The sequence below is a fragment of the Sinocyclocheilus rhinocerous genome, unplaced genomic scaffold (assembly GCF_001515625.1).
Source record: "Sinocyclocheilus rhinocerous isolate Xijiao unplaced genomic scaffold, SAMN03320098_v1.1 scaffold820, whole genome shotgun sequence".
In the NCBI taxonomy this organism is placed as follows: domain Eukaryota; kingdom Metazoa; phylum Chordata; class Actinopteri; order Cypriniformes; family Cyprinidae; genus Sinocyclocheilus; species Sinocyclocheilus rhinocerous.
In genome coordinates, this window is record NW_015670386.1 from 446,168 (window position 1) to 462,518 (window position 16,351).

A 16,351-nucleotide genomic window follows, 5' to 3' on the forward strand; every position below is an offset into this window, starting at 1 on the left:
CTAAAAAAACCCAATAATCCCCAGATTTTGTTATAGATAAGATTATATTGTGGTTAAATTATATTAGAGGTTCAAATGAAGACCCAGATTTTATTACGAGTGCGTAATGAGGGCTCCTTTATGGATTACATAATCCATATATATCCTTTAGGGATTATATTTTAATCCTAAAATATAGGGATGTATCTTAAATTTATCTCAAGGCAATGTATGTTTGTTCTAATGGAGCACTCGTTGTTTCTTGCCATAAATGACGCACAACAGCGGTTTCTGCATCCTTTTGCGGTGAAGCTAGAAGACATCAGTAGGCTTTTGTTTTACGCCCATGAGTGGCGCTGATTGGTTAGTGACATCTGCATGCCTCTGTAGTCTCCGCCCACTCTGTCTCTTTTAGCGCGTGTGGGCGTATTTACATCTTGAAACTGAACTACAGACTTCAGTGTGGGAATTTACGGGGCGAGCAGCATGGTTTTTTTCTGCAGCGTTATTGCAAACTTTGGATTTAGGATTTGACTATGTAAAATCACATTGCTTCCCTACTGTTTAGTTATGCTTTGACATTACATATCCTCTGCGAAGAAGGTGGTGCATCACACTAAACGCCGGTTAATGAACAAACCCTGCTGCTAAAATCTGAAAGTCCAACAGAAGGTATGGCTTTATTTCACTGAGTCTCTTTACGTCAAAAGTTGCACCCATAGTAACAAATGTAGCATCTTTGCTGTTTGAGACTAGGATGTGTGTCAACTCACGTGCAGCTGAATGCGTCCTAAATACATTTAATAGAGAACAGCATATTGAGCATGTTGCGTTAATTTTCTGAAATTATGACTGTTTTAAAAACTTGTGAGCTGTCTACCTAGACGTGTGCTGACCCAAAAATGTGCTGTGATGGCCAAAAAGATATCTAGGTAGGCAGCTCACGAAGTTTTTGGAGACAGCCCATAAATATGTGCTTGTGTAAAATGGTTTTGCAAAGTGATTGCATGCATCTAATCTGTCTGCATGATAATCTGCAACTGGTGGATTAAGTGGTACGAGCGTCACTGCTTTAGTCATTTTAATGGACATGGATTCTCCTCAGTCAGGGGCTTTTCTTCATGTTCCAGAAGAATTTACTACAGAAGAACCTATGTCAACCAATATTAATAATATATGTTTTATATTTTACACTGTATTTTGCTAGACTATACATCTGTCCTGTTCTTAAAACAAGAATATTGCCCATAAATGTCAGACTGGATCAAACTGTCACATATTTTAAACGTTATAATGTTAAATGATTTTGTTGCCAAAACAATTTATTTATTTATTTATTTTTTACATCTTAGCTGTTTCATGAATTTTGTATGTTGTTGTTTTTTTTAGCTAATTTACTCCATATAGTATACATTTACATTGAATCATTTAGCAGATGCCTTTATCCGAAGCAATTTACAAATGAGGTCAATAGAAACAATCAAACCAATAAAAGAGCAACAACATGTAAGTGCCGTGACAAGCCCCGGTAAGTCAGATGCATTATATGTAGCTAGTGTTAGAGGGTCAAGTTATTATTATTTTTTTATTATGATTAAAAAGAAAACAAGTAGATAGAATAGAAAAAGAATAGAGCATGCTAGAGAGGGTCAAGTTTTATAATAAATAAATAGATGAAAAATCCATTTATTTTATTATTGCAGAAATGTTATGTGGCTAGGCAAAAAAATGACTACACAGACTATACGGTTATTTATTGAATTCCTCACAGAAACTGTCTTCATGTTTATGAAAGTTGCTTCAAATTTTAGTGGTTACAGCTGCAGGAATGTGCAAGGTGCACATGCAAAGTCAATTGAAACATCTGACTTTCCTGAAACTGATAATTTTTTCATTTATTTGAATGGCTACAAATCAAAAGCATACTTCAAGAAATAACACTGGAAAAAATCAGTGGACTTGGAAAGCTTTTTCCACATTAATTCATTCTCACTTCTATTTTACTGACTGTCTTTTACTGTCTTACCAGTGGCACTGAGTATTTAGCCCCTGGAGGCTATTAAAGTGGCCATGAAGGTGAAAGTGTAGCCCAGGGAATACAGGAACACATCCCTGAGTCATTAGTGCTAAGTTTCCTGGTTTAAAGAACAGGTGCAATTTCCTTCCCAGTTGACCTCAGGGAAGTTACTTGCATTTACATTTGTTGTATGTGCCCATTAAAATGCCTGCTCAAAAAATCAATAATTATTCAATAATGGACACACAGAGACAGCATGTTGCGTGCAGATTTTTGTGAAGATGATGGGGCCAACATTCAGCCATCTGGTGACTACAATGCTCCCTGAATCTCATTTAATACATCATAGATTTACATAAATATGGTCATTTACTTCTATATTGAGCTTGGCCATTTTAGAGTTCTTGTTCTGCAAAAAAAAGATAGGTTGCTTTCTCGTGCATGTTTACAGTTAATACATGTCAGTGGCATTTTTGGCTTTTTAGAGATGCTACAGTGTGAGGTAAAGTCCTCTGTTCTGACCTGAGATGAGGCTGTTGTGTGCGAGTAGTATGATCCCATTTGTGGATTTATCGTAAGCTTGGGTGATTTGGATCCACACACTTTACCATAGCCTAGCATCTCTCAATTTGGTAATAGCTTGTCACCGTCAGATGACAAACACAGCAATTGACTTTTACTTGGAATAGGTGTTGTATTATGAAATCACAGCAGACTGTATACGGATTTGTTCCAGTAGGCTGTCACTCATCTCCCTCGAGCTCATGTTAAGTTGTTACACCTCTTCCTTACACAAGATCATATTATTTCTTATGCTTTTTAATCTTTTAAGACTCCAGTTTCATTCCTAGGTGTTTGGTAATCTGTGTACACACCAGTTTTGCATCTGATTGGACTGAATTACCTACTTCATTGACAATATGGCATTATATACACACTATCGATCAGAGGTCTGGGGTAAGTAAGATTGTTTTTAAATTAATACTTTTATTTAGCAAGGGTGCATTACATTGATTAAAAGTGACAGTAGTAACATTTATAATGGTATAAAATATTTCTTTTTCAAATAAATGCTGTTCTTTTTAACTTGTTATTCATCAAATAATTGAGAATTGGAAAAAAGTATGAGTTTTTATTTAAAATATTATGATTAAAGATAGATTCAATCTTTATAAATTAAAGATTCATTTAATTTTAAAGATAGATTAAAATATTAAGACACAACCGTTTTCAACATTAATACTAAGAAATGTTTTTTTGAGTGCCAAATCAGTATATTAAAATGATTTCTGATGGCTCAAGTGACACTGAAGACTGGAGTAATGACTGCTTAAAATGTAGCTTTGCCATCACAGGAATAAATTAAGATATAATAAAATAGAAAACTGCTATTGATATTTTATTTAATGCATTTACGTGCATACATTTTTAGGTGTGCTTAAATACTTTTTCATGTATGCAACATTGCAAGTATTCGAACAGTCAAGTGGAGAAAAAAAGTTCCCTTTCATGGGAACTTCGAACTGCGTCCTCTAGGGGTCGCTATGGGGACATTGCTCTCAGGAAGTATAGACTAGTTCAGACCTATCCCAAACTATCATACAAAAAAAGTGAGACATAAGAGCTGTCAGATCACAGGGAGTGCATTCACTTCCAAATTCCTTTTGAGCAATCCATTCAGTAAATAAGATTCCAAACACCCTTGAACGGATCTTATTTGGATTATTACTTTGTCAACAGATTTTTATGAGACCAAAGTTTACTTGGATTTTGCAAAAGGCCTGTCAGTCAGCCTTTCTGTGAAACCAATTGAGCACCAGCGTATTGTGTCTGGAAATTAAGAGATGAAAAAGTAGATCGGGGATTTGTTGGATGTTCAACACAAGTGGAGAGAATGACATTGCCAAGAGAGAATGATATTATGACAAAAAGAAATGGAAATGAAATGAAAACTGATGATCCAGCTCTTCTGGAGAATCGAATGACCTTGATTCGTGATATTTTTACCTTTTATTATCTCATTCTCTCTTTCTTTGTTTCCTGGCTGCTGATTTTGGAAGAAAGAGCAGACTGTGGCGGGCAAACCCCATGTGTGCATAACCAGCTCTTTCTCTGCTCCTCCGTGTCTCTCTCAATCCTGCAGGTCCTATCAAAAAACTGCAGGCTCCTTCCAGTCTCTGTCTGTTGTCAGGCACTTTTGAAAGGATGCCACATTTGTATTAATTAGTACATCTCTAGGCATCATGCTAACACAGGGAATGGGATTTGACTGTAATTTTATTGTTATTGCAAGCTGATTTATTATCCACTTTGCCTTGGAGAAGGAAAAACTATGAAGATTTGAGTTATCCTGAACAAGCGGGGGGTTTATAATCCCAGTAGCCTTTGTGTGGTTGGGTGGAGCAGCAGAGACATGGGTTGTGTCCGGGCCTTAGGACATCACGTGGCAGGACATGTTCATCTGCTCTCAGGCAATCTGTGCGTCATCATATATTGCTGAGGCTTTTAGGCTCTTGTCAATGACCTGATTATATCTGATCATTCGACAACTGAGGATGAAAGTGCTTCTTTTTAAAACAGAAAACCACTCCGTGAAGGCAGGTCAAAGTTTACACTTTACGCCCCCACATGCACTTTTTGGCTTCAAGACTTTGTTGCAAGTGTGATTGGTAAAGATGATCAGACATCCCTCCAAAAGGATGGCTGTTTATGTGTAACTGAGGCATTAAATCTCACCTGAAAATGAAAATTCTGTCATCATTTATTCACCCTCATGTTGTTCCAAACGTGTATATATATTTCTTTTTCTCCTGTGAAACACATAAGGAAATGTTTAGCAGGTTTCTGAGCTGCTTTTTCCATACATTGAAAGTAGATGAGAACCAGGGGCTTTCAAACTCCAAAATTGGCTTTCATGTGATTTGAGACCTTGTGCATCTTTATTTGATCTTGGATGTCAGATGTTTGAAATTTTCATTTTATTGTCTATTTTCTTTTCAAACCCCACGCACCATCTGCGTACAATTAACATTTTTATTTTCATACAGTGTGATCCAACAGAGGAAGTGTTCATGTCAAATTCACAGCATGAAGATGCCTCATAATGAGCACTATTGTGAAAGCAGCCCCTTCTTAGACAAAGGCGACGAACCACCCGCAGTTCTCAAATAGCCCCTAATACAACACCATTTGCCCATCTGCAGTGCTACAGATTCTCATTCGCATTCTTGTGCCTTCCTTTGAAAAGAAACTGTTTTCAATGTATGGTTGAAAGATGTTTTTATATGAGCACAATTCATGTGCTGCTGTGTAATCCTGGAGCAAGGCTTAGCCTGTTTGTGATACATGTTGTTACATGTTAATGGAAGCTGGGATTGTGCAGTATAAAGAAAAGCTTAGATGTCTATTAATTGGGTGTGTTGGACTCACTGGAATTGCAATGTGAACACAGACGGCATTCTTTGAATTATATCCCCAAGTCAAGCTCTTGGCAGACATGAGTCAGTTAATGGAGCCCAGACAGGTTATTTTTAAGAAATGTACAAAGAGAAGACTATTGCATGTGGTATTTCTCTATAATTTGTTATGTGGGTCAAAGACATATATATTAAAAATGCATTTCGGACATACAATGAAAGGATGGTCCTCCCAAAAATGAAAAATCTGACATCATTTATTCAACCTCATGTCATTTCAAACCTGTATGACTTTATTTTTTCTCCAAAAGAAGATATTTTGAAGAATGTTGATAACCAAACAGTTTTGGATCCCATTGATTTCCATTGTATTTTTTGTCTATATAATGGAAGTCCAATGGGAACTGTTGGTCACCAACATCCTTAAAATCAAACCTTAAGTATATTAGCAGTATTTATTATTATTATTATTATTATTATTATTATAGGATTTTAGGATTTTTTTAATTCACTTTTTTTTAATATTTAAAAAAAATTGTATGCAAATCTAATTCATTGTTAATTCAGGTTGTAAAATCCCCAAACCTTAATGACATTTATAAATTAATAAATCATTATAATTATTTTTTTCAAGATAAATATTTTATATTTAAGCTATTTGTAAGGAAAATATGTTATTATTTTTTGACTTGACGATTACATTATATGACATTTTAAGAGTCATTACATGAAAACCTTTTTTTTAAATAGTAAAAAAAAATTAAAAACATACAGGTCTTGGAGACATGGCCAAAAAAATCAAAATTTTTTATATCAGTCGATATCAATAATTATGATAAATTTCAAATCTTTATAAGTTTAAAGGCAGATTTTTGCTCCTAAATTAAAGTTGAAGAAACCATAGCGTTAATTGTGATTTTAAACTCTTGGGCAGAATGTGACAAACACTTCACGTTTTGAATTCTTTATACTTTTCAAGTAATTTTTCCTTAACAAAATAAATATCTTAATATAGAAATTAATTTCTTAGTTTCTGCATGTTCTAATGAGTGATCATCAAATCATCAAACAGGTTTGTGTTGCCTGACTTTGATGGACAATATCATCTTCAGCACAGTTTGCAGTGCAGGCTGCAGTATTAGAAATACTACATCTTTTTGTCGCTTAGAAATGCACATTTGACAGTAGCTTGAGTTATAACTTATAACGCAGATTTATGTTTATTATCAAAAACAGTAAAATCTGTAAAAATTGCAACAACCTCATTTGTTGCGCTGATTCATCTGGCTTTAAACTAGATTAAATCACTGAGTCATTTGTGTTTGCTGAATTCAAGCGTTTCACATTGGATCTCACAAGATCCAGTAAGTCGCATAACCGAGACTTATCAGCGAGTAAATGCATCTACTCTAGTGAGCTCACACTGCACAGCCTATTGAACTATGAGCTGCTCAGATAAACTGTCCGTGTGGTGCAATTAGCGCTGTTTCGTTCCACTTTTGGCGCATAAACATTATATGTGACCCGTGCTGGCAAACTGAGTCGGAATGCACACAGGCTAATTTTGAGCTACAGGCAAAAAAAGTAAAAAATGTTCATTATGGTCGAATTTAAAGGGGTCATCGGATGCAAAATTAACTTTTACATGTTGTTTGAACATAAATGTGTGTTGGCAGTGTGTGTACACATCCACCCTATAATGATAAAAATCCACCCAGTGGTTTTTATTTAATCCCTAAAAATAATAACCCCTTTTTCAAATCAGGCCGTTCTCAGCTTCTTGTCTGTGTGACGTCACACAGACCAAGGCCGCTCCCACGATTGTTGATTGACACGGCCGTCCTACCTTAGTCCCGCCCTGAGTGAGCTGTGAACAGTCCGACCGCCATTGTTTCACCGCCGGAGCAGATGTAGACAAGAATGTCTCCGTAGCGATTGAGGTGTTCTGTTGTTGGATGTAATAATGAATATAGCAAACGTCATTTACTCCCGACATCAGAGCCGCTGAAGATGCAGAGGATTACGTTTGTTTGTGAAGGGAATGCGCCCCCGATCTACATAAATGCGTTTGTTCGCGCGAATCATTCATGATCCAGCTTTACCTACAGAAGAAGTGAGTATAAGGGTGTTTTTATGAATCTTTGCAAATCGCCTTTCCTAATAATGTGCTAGTTAGCAAGTTTAATCATATCAACTTGTGGAAAATGGGCATCCGATGACCCTTTTAAGGTTTTCACAAAAATTAGTTAATTAAGCCCTCGTCTAGCGATCCCAGTGCTACAAATAGTAATTAAACATTAAAAGTATCTTTATTTGTATGTTTTCTGAGAGGAGTACCTTTTTCTCACTTCTCGTGCTGACTGTCATCCGAAGCGCCTGCATAAAGACGACACCGGCACACAATCCCGATACACTTATACACAGATTTAGAGTAGGCTAAATATATTTAATTATTCACGCAAACATAATCTGTTATATCTTAAGTTAACATTTAGGGAACAACATCTGATGTGTAGCATTATATTAGATCCATGCATTACACTATGTCTTAATATAGGCCGCCTGTCCTATTAATGTTAATCAAACGATAAAAGAAAAGAGGGGATCACTCTCTGCTCTTGATTGAACTGCTTTTGTAGTTTTAATAATCAATTCATTTGTAATGAACACACTTGAGTGATTTTTACATTTTACTATTTGTTTTTCTTACTTGAATGCTTATGTTTAGATATAAAATGAAAAAAGTAATACACTTTACACTTCTTTCTTTATTATATTTGTTCTTTTTTGCATCGGTTCTTATTTATAACAACAAAGATAAAATACAAATTAGCTATATTGTGATTATTAATCTAGTAATGATTATTAAGAAAAGAAGTGGGGGAAAAGATGTAATGTTGCTGGGTGATTTTGCTTTGGAACCTGCAGAAAACTTTAAATCAGTTTTTCTCTAAATTTACTTTGCTGACTACATCAACTTCAAACAGGTGTAGCTCAGTCATTTTTCGTCCGATTCCAAAAAAAAAATCATGCATCATTTTGAAGATCATTTTAAAGGAGAATGTAAAAATAAAAATAACTAATTTTTGAAAATTTGCTCATTGTGACTCATTCTGCCAGCACAGGTCACATATCGAACATTTATCGAACTCTTGTTATCGTTTTATCTAGGAGAATTATATCGTGATAATGATCATTATCATTTTATCGCCCAGCCTTAAAAACATATGAAACCAGCATGAATACAAAGAAGACTTGCCACACATTTTCTAAGTAGGTTTTCTCCTTTCTTTATTATGGGCACTCTTGTCTTTGACCCATAAGTATACCACAGTTAATTCTAGTAAGTTTGGCACTTTTGTGTCCGTCTTACTGGAAGAGACTTAGATCCGCTTGGCTTACAGTATATGTAAATCAGAGACTGGTTTATGCCTTCTCTCTTATGGGTTTTTGACTGCTGTTTCCTGGCAGTTCCATGCAAACAACGTCAGCCTCATGTTTGTGTTGTGTGCAATTCATGTGAGAGCCAGATTTACTCATTTATGACTGTGAGTTTTGGCCTGTTTTAGCTCATTGCCTACAGTTGTGTCTACTGTGCCCTTGGAGAAAAACCTAACCCACCAAATTAACAAAGCGTTCTGCTGGTTCTGAATAAGGCTTGAAAGTTCCCTCCATTTTCAACCATTATTGTGCTGTCACAGCATATTAAGTATAAAACAGTCTGCCAGACCAGCCGCTCTGGTAAAGGTTTGTCTGTTTTTAGAGTTGAGACCTATATTATTCTTAAACAGCTTCTTTGGCAGTTGCAAAGACTGATTCACTTGGGAGCTAATGCATAATTGAAGGGATTTTCCAGAAGTAAATTGCTTTTCTGTCTGAAATATTGCAATTTTCTTCCCTTAAGTGATGTTATGGAAGTGTGGAGCCATTTTCTCCCTCTGAATTAATGACACAGAGCCACTTTATTAGCACGGCTTTGACATTTCTATCAAAAGCCAGCAAGGAATTTTTAACAGCTCAAATCAATACTGACAGCCCACACAGTGAGTCCTCTCTAGTGGGAAATGCTCCAGGCGGCCATCACCCTGGAAAGTATTTAAATGGAGATCATATGTTGTTTAGGCATGCGCTGCTGAAAGTCCTCTTGGCTGGCGACTGATGCAACCGAGACAGAAAGATGTTTGTTGGCAGGTTGGAAGATGGATCTGGAGTCTCCTAGCAGGACCATTCAACACCTCTGCTTCTCGCAGCATGCACTCTGGGATCAGCACCAGTGCCACTCTATCAGCACATTGAAATCCAGGGACACTTATTCTGATGTTTTCAAACCGCATCGAGCTGAAGCACAGCCATTGAGTTTTAATGGACCATTTTCTTAATTTACAGAGTCTTTAAAGAGCCGTATGTGTGTTCAGTCTGTAGCATAGAAAAACAGAGGAGCCCTATTGGCTCTGAATAGATTAGTTTAAATGAATTTCTGACTGGTTTTTGCTGGTTTAGAGTTGATCTAGCTGGTCCACCAGCATAAGCGTCAATGACATGACACAGTTTTTTTTTGTCTGTGTATGTTCATTAATAAAGAAATGAAAATGAAATGCATACATAAATTCAAAAATACAAAAATGAGATGTTTTTAAAAGATTTTATTTGATCAAAAATACAGTACAACACTAGCCTAATGTTGAGAAATGGTATTTAAAATAAAAAGAAATTATTTTAATATATTAAAAAATATATAATATCTGAATAATTCAGAAATCATTTAAATTTGCAGATTGTTTATAATAATAATAATAATAATAATATTTCTTATTAGCAATATTGAAAACAGTTTTGCTGCTTAGTATGTTTGTGGAAATTGTGAAAATGCTGGGTCAAAATAACCTACCGTGTGTTCTGTCCAATATTTTACCCAGCGCTGGGTTGCCAAATAACCCAAGTTGGGTTGTTTTTAACCCGTCATTTTTTAGAGTGTAAAGGATTCTTTGATGATTAGAAATTTCAAAAGAACATTTATTTGAAATAGAAATGTTTTGTAGCATCATAAATGTCTTTATTGTCACTTATTGGTCAGTTTAATGCATCCTTGCTGAATAAAAGTGTTTTATTAAAAAGAAAAACTTACTGACCCTAATGTTTTAACAGTAGTGTATATTAAAATGCATTTCATCTATACAGTAACTTAAATACCTATATTATCTATATGATAAGCAAGATTATTTTAATTCTTATATTAAAATTCAATGTCATATTGCTTTTTTCATCTTTAAAAAAAACATAATCCTTCATTTTTATTTCTTAGGGGGAAAACGAATGTTTTAAGAATATTGTAGTTAAAATGCTTTATTATATGCTTCATTGCTTATTAATTTGTATTATATTTTCCATATGAAACCGTCATGAATACAATTATAGCATGAGTGCAATTATATGAACTTGGCAGAGTTTTATATATAAAGATTTTTTTCCTTTTCTTTATCAAGGACACTCCTGTTTGTCAGTGACCCTTCAACCATGGTCTTTTATTGAAGCATATTGTCCATGTGCTGATGTCGAGCTGAACAAGTTAACTGTAAAAGCAGGCTGACCCATCATGCAGAGGTCAGCTGAGTCAATATAGTGGACTCCATCCAGTCTTAACCTCATTGGCCAACCAAAATAAATGCTGTGAAATAGTGCAGAACGGCTCAAGCAGTCCAGTGGTATGTGTGGCATTTCCCAGAACGTGCAGGGAGCGCTCTGCCAGGCAGCGTGCCCGGATCAGCGGGATTCATGCCCATTCCTAAAGGTACAGGCAAGTTCTTCAACATCAGCAGTTGACTGATGCCAAATGTGCCATTAAAGCTGAGGAACCATCATTCAGTGAGACCAAATACATGGATGTTTCTTTACCTCTTGTGGCTAATTTTTGAAAAGCAACTGCGTAGAGGTTATCATTGGACATTTGATTATTTAGTCTTTCTCTGTTTAAAGTATTAATCTGGATCACTAACTAGAGTAAACATCACAGCAGGCTTTCAGTTATTGGAGTTGAACGAATGTGTCTGTTTTGTGAAGCTTTCTATTGACGTCAAAAGGATGAAAAACCCAGATCAGATTCCTGTGGCTTCTGTATGTCTTTGTCGTCCCTCCTTTCTGAGAGGAACTATTGTGTCTATTGTTGCTCATGGAATGAATTTGACTCAGTTGAGCCAGTGTTTCGAACAAGACCAACGGTTTTTAGGCGTCTTTTACAGAGAAAAACGTGTGTGTCCAATGAGTCAGTCAGCTATGGGTTACTGAGTTATGTAACCATTTTGACCACCTAAATTCATAGATTTCTGATAATTATTGGTTGAATCAAAGCATATGTGCGAATTACAGATAGCATCCACAAATTTGGACATAAGGAAAGGTTGGTAACACTTTATTTCGATAGTCGACTTTAGACATTCTATAGAGTACATTCTGTAGAGTATTAGTAGACTGTCTGCTTAATATCTTCTAACACTTTCTTTGTCAACTTATTCTACTAACCCTAAACCTACCCTAACAGTCTACTCTGAGAGTTAGTAGACATGTAGTTGCAAATTAATGAGAATTAGTTGACATGTAGTTGACATGTAGTTACAAAGTTACTTATAGTTAATAGAATGTCTAAAGTGGACTATCGAAATAAAGTGTAACCGAAAGGTTTGTTGACTCGAAAGCACATCTTTGATAGAACTGTGTATGTGAGAAAGAAAACAGGGCAAAAGCATCCCTGCTCAGGAAGGAAGTGCTCTCCAAATGAGGTCATTCATGGACATCTGCCTTCCAGTCCTGTCCACAAAAACCAACTCAGTGTCCCGCTGCAACATCTGGCCCAAGTCAAAACATCACCCATGTCCTTTCCAATAGGAGGACCTCAGGAAGAAGATCTACAGATTGCAAAGGGGGGGATTTTAATTGCAGCTTTTAATTACATCAGCAAATTAAAAGAATATTCTGTGTTCATAGCAAGCAAAAAGAAAAAAATCAGTGTTTACGGTGAGTCACTTACAATGAAAGTAATTCAGGGCCATTTTTGGGAGACTTGAAAGCAGAAATGTGAAGCTTTTATGTTGCTATTATGTTATCATGGCAACAATACTGTAAAATGTTTCTTATTTCTACTCACATTCTACTCTTGAGTTTTTTTCATATGATCTCATGGTTACTTTACGTTTGTTAATGGCATCTAAGAGCACTGAAAATTGTAAATCCAATACAAAACCTCTCATTTGTGGCTGGTTAAGGTGGATTGCAGGCGGCATGTAAGACGCAGGGTTTTATGCTGTTTAGTGAGTTTGAGCCTCAGATAATTAAAGAATATTGAGGGCCCTGTTGTGTACTTTTGGTGTTAGAAATGTTTCTATACACCACAGTTCTCTGGAAGAATCGGTACATGCAGTATTTTGTTGAAATAACAAACACAACATCCAACTTCCCTGTTGAAAAAACCAGCATATGCTGGTTAGGTATGTTTTGACGCTGGGATGCTGGTTTAAGCTGGTCCTTTGCTGGTTTAAACTGGTCCTTTGCTGGTTTAAGCTGGTCCTTTTGCTGGTTTATGGGCTCCTTATGTCACTTCCTCTGTATATGAGGAAAAATGAATGCTACTGATTAGGTTTACCTAAGGATGTTTCTAAGTCACTACAACCACTTGGTTTGACTAAGCTGTGACTAATGAGTGAATTACAGACAGGAGAATATATTTTGCTTTAAAAACAGCAGTTGTTTTGTATTCTTGGACAACCAGGATAAACAGCTCTGTTTTTCATCTAATGAATAAGAAATGAACACAGCCAGAGTATCAACAGTCACATCTGTGCGTAGGAGTCATTAAGAGAGGGAAAATATCCCCTTTACTGTCAGTATAACCGTAGTAAACCATATTTTACATCATTTCATTTGAGAGTGTCGATTGTATTTTTTTAGTCCTCTGAACATCCTGATTAATATTATGTGAAGTGTTTGCTGGGAGACGTGTATCAGGTCAGATTCATGCTAGTTAGAGTGCTTTTATTGCAGTTTACTTGTTGCAAACAGCTTGGAGCGGAAAGTCTTTATATGGTACTAGCAATTAGGTTACTGCATTCAAGTGGATTTCTGGGAAAATCTTGGTTCCTCTGTCTTGTTTCTGTGTTGGTTTTCAGTCAGTCGCTGTGGTTTTATCAGCTGTGTAAAAGCAAGTCTACCAGTTCTTGTCAGAGAGAAAATAGAAAATATACTGTATAAATCAAGAACTAGTATTTTAGGGGTTGTATCTGTTAGCAAGCTAATCTTTTGCCAGTTGTCACATGCCATGCTCTAAAATGTGCTCCAAATACACAATAAAGTCAACAGATGAAATAGTTCTGGGAAATACTGCATAATTGATATATAAATATAAATGAAAGCTTATATGTTGGTTTATAAGGGTCAGTGCTAACCTTTTGCCCAAACCTGAAATTTCTAACCACATTTAAATGAGTTTTTTTGGATAAAAATGTGGTCTGCACTCTGCAGTAGGATGTGGTGGGATTTTTTTCCACACGGTGTTATTTGAAAGATTGTGTTTAACTTTCTGTAAAAGTAGATGGGCTTGTTTTCGTAAGCAAAAAGTGTTGTTCATTCACTGTGTTTCTGCCATGCTTCATGATCCAAACTGTCTGTAGTCACTGAGAGTGGCTTGTCAAGAGGTGTCAGATAGTGCTTTTGGCTGATGCTTCAGGATCTTTTGGAGGAAGTCATTTTAAATAAAGTCAATGGGTTCGGTAATGATATTACTGATAATGATAGTATTCAGCCATGGATATTTAAAAAAAAAAAACATTGTAAACTGAATCGAAAAAGGCTTTGATTTGTCCTGTGACCATCTGTCGCGTTGAAAAGTTTTCACTTACAACCAAGTGGTAACAGTTTTTAAATGCGTTTATGAAATCTTGAAGTCTGTAGCTCTGGTGAGCCTGCAGAGAACAAATTCTGTACTTCAGTTATTTGTAGAGAATCATGCTTTATGAGTGTGCCTAGATTTACATTAGTGTAATAAAATATTGTAATATAAAATATATATATTTCTATGTTTTATGTGATTTCAAAATTGATTTGTATTTAATATGAATTTAATGTGTTTAATGAAAATTATAATATATTATGTTGTTTCATATATAATTACGAAAATATTATATATATACTGTAAGTGCCTTGACAGTGTAGGACTGTGATGCTACCCTACAGTTCTAGTTACCCCAATTTGAAATTGAACAATGTTTGTTTTAGTAGACCTGACCGCCCCATCCAACATCTTTGAGGAGACACAAATACAAACTGCCCTGCTTTGAAGGGTAAAAAAAACTTTTTTCATAATGAATGAATAAGGGGAGTCCCTATAGCACACTACAAACAGTTAAAATGATTAAACAGTGAAATAATAGGCGAATTTGCATCCTCTGCTGGAGGAGTAGGGACAGTGCACTTTTGTCACAATTCATATTTTTAACTAAACTGAAGACATATTTGACAGGCCACTTTGAATTACTGTATAGTCCATATATGGATATCTTCAAACTTGGCTATTTCTAAAGGCGATTTTAATGTCAGAAGGTGCACGGAAAATATACTGAGCGGATATACTGAGCTAAATCAACTGAGCGGTGTGAGTGCAGAGAGCACAAATGCAGCTGTAGTTTTACACTGTTGTGTGCAGTGTGGATGGAGGACAGCACACTGCAGTCTCAGCAGTGCACCATCATGTCACAACAACCAGATGGAAATGTGGATTATCATGGCGTGTGTCTTATGTAAGGCAGCGCTGCTGTGTGTGTGCATTGTTCACCCATATCTGTGTGTTTATGTGTGTTTGAGCTGTTTATTTGACCCTGTCTGATCTTACAGCTGGCTGGTAAGGGGAGGGGTGGCAGACATGGCCGAACCTGAGGATGAGAGCAGGAACAGCAGCCTGCGGAGAAAGAAACCGCCCTGGCTCAGACTGGACATCCCCATTGCCCCGAACCCTGTGGAGGAACATAATAACTTTCTCCAGGTGGATATTTGATGTTACACATTTCCTCAAGATATTTTGATTTACTTGCGTTTCCATGAAATAAATAAAAATCATTAAAATATTTCACCATTTACTACAGCCCGTCATGCGTAACAGCTTGTACCTGCGGAGTGCCAGCGTACCTACTGAAAACATCCAGCTCAGAAGCCTGCCGGTCGATCCCAATGCCTGCCGCAGACCCTCGGTCCTGCGCAAACCCTCCATCTCACAGACCATCAAAAGGTAAGACCGCACATCCAAAAACACAGATACACTACCAGTCAAAACTTTTGGGTCAGAACAATTTTTATTTTTTTAAAGAAATAGATTTTTTTTTAAAGCAAGGATGCATTCAATGAATCAGAAGTGACAGCAAAAGCATGTATAATGTTACAAAGAATTGTGGAAAAAATGTATCACAGTTTCCACAAAAATATTAAGTAGCACAAATTTTTTCAACATTGATAATAATAAGAGCGGTTTCTTGGGCACCAAATCAGCATATGATATATTAAAATGGAAAACTGTTATTTTAAATTGTAATAATATCTCACAATATTACTGTGTTTGATTAAATAAATGCAGCCATGGTGAGCATGATGGACTTTTTGGCCACACTTTATTTTAAAATTCTCACCATCAACAAACCATTAACTACTACTTTTGGCTCAGTAAACTCCTAATTTGCTGCTTATTAATAGTTAGTAAGGATGTTGTTAAGTTTTGGTATTGAGTAGGATTAGGGATGTAGAATATGGTCATGCAGAATATGTGCTTTATAAGCACTAATAAACAGCCAGTATGTTAATAATAGGCATGCTAATAAGCAACTAGTTAATAGTGAGAATTGGTCTAAAGTGTTACCGACTTTTTTCAAAAACATCTTACTAGCAAAAATCTTACCAACCCCAAACA

General features: G+C 36.0%; 1 protein-coding gene across 3 annotated transcripts in view; it reads left to right on the plus strand.

The window, feature by feature from the left end:
* The first annotated feature begins 436 nt into the window (after window positions 1–436).
* The window catches only part of LOC107734220 (inactive rhomboid protein 1-like), a 33,113-nt gene continuing 17,198 nt past the window's right edge, over window positions 437–16,351 (plus strand). For 2 of the 3 annotated variants that reach the window (XM_016546118.1, XM_016546120.1), the window contains exons 1-3: window positions 437–651; window positions 15,289–15,436; window positions 15,537–15,679. In XM_016546118.1, coding sequence (XP_016401604.1) covers window positions 15,317–15,436; window positions 15,537–15,679 — 263 coding nt within the window. In that variant the 5' untranslated portion in view covers window positions 437–651; window positions 15,289–15,316. Of the gene's footprint in view, window positions 652–14,673; window positions 14,739–15,288; window positions 15,437–15,536; window positions 15,680–16,351 lie in introns of all 3 variants that reach the window. The other variant, XM_016546119.1, reaches the window with a different exon arrangement.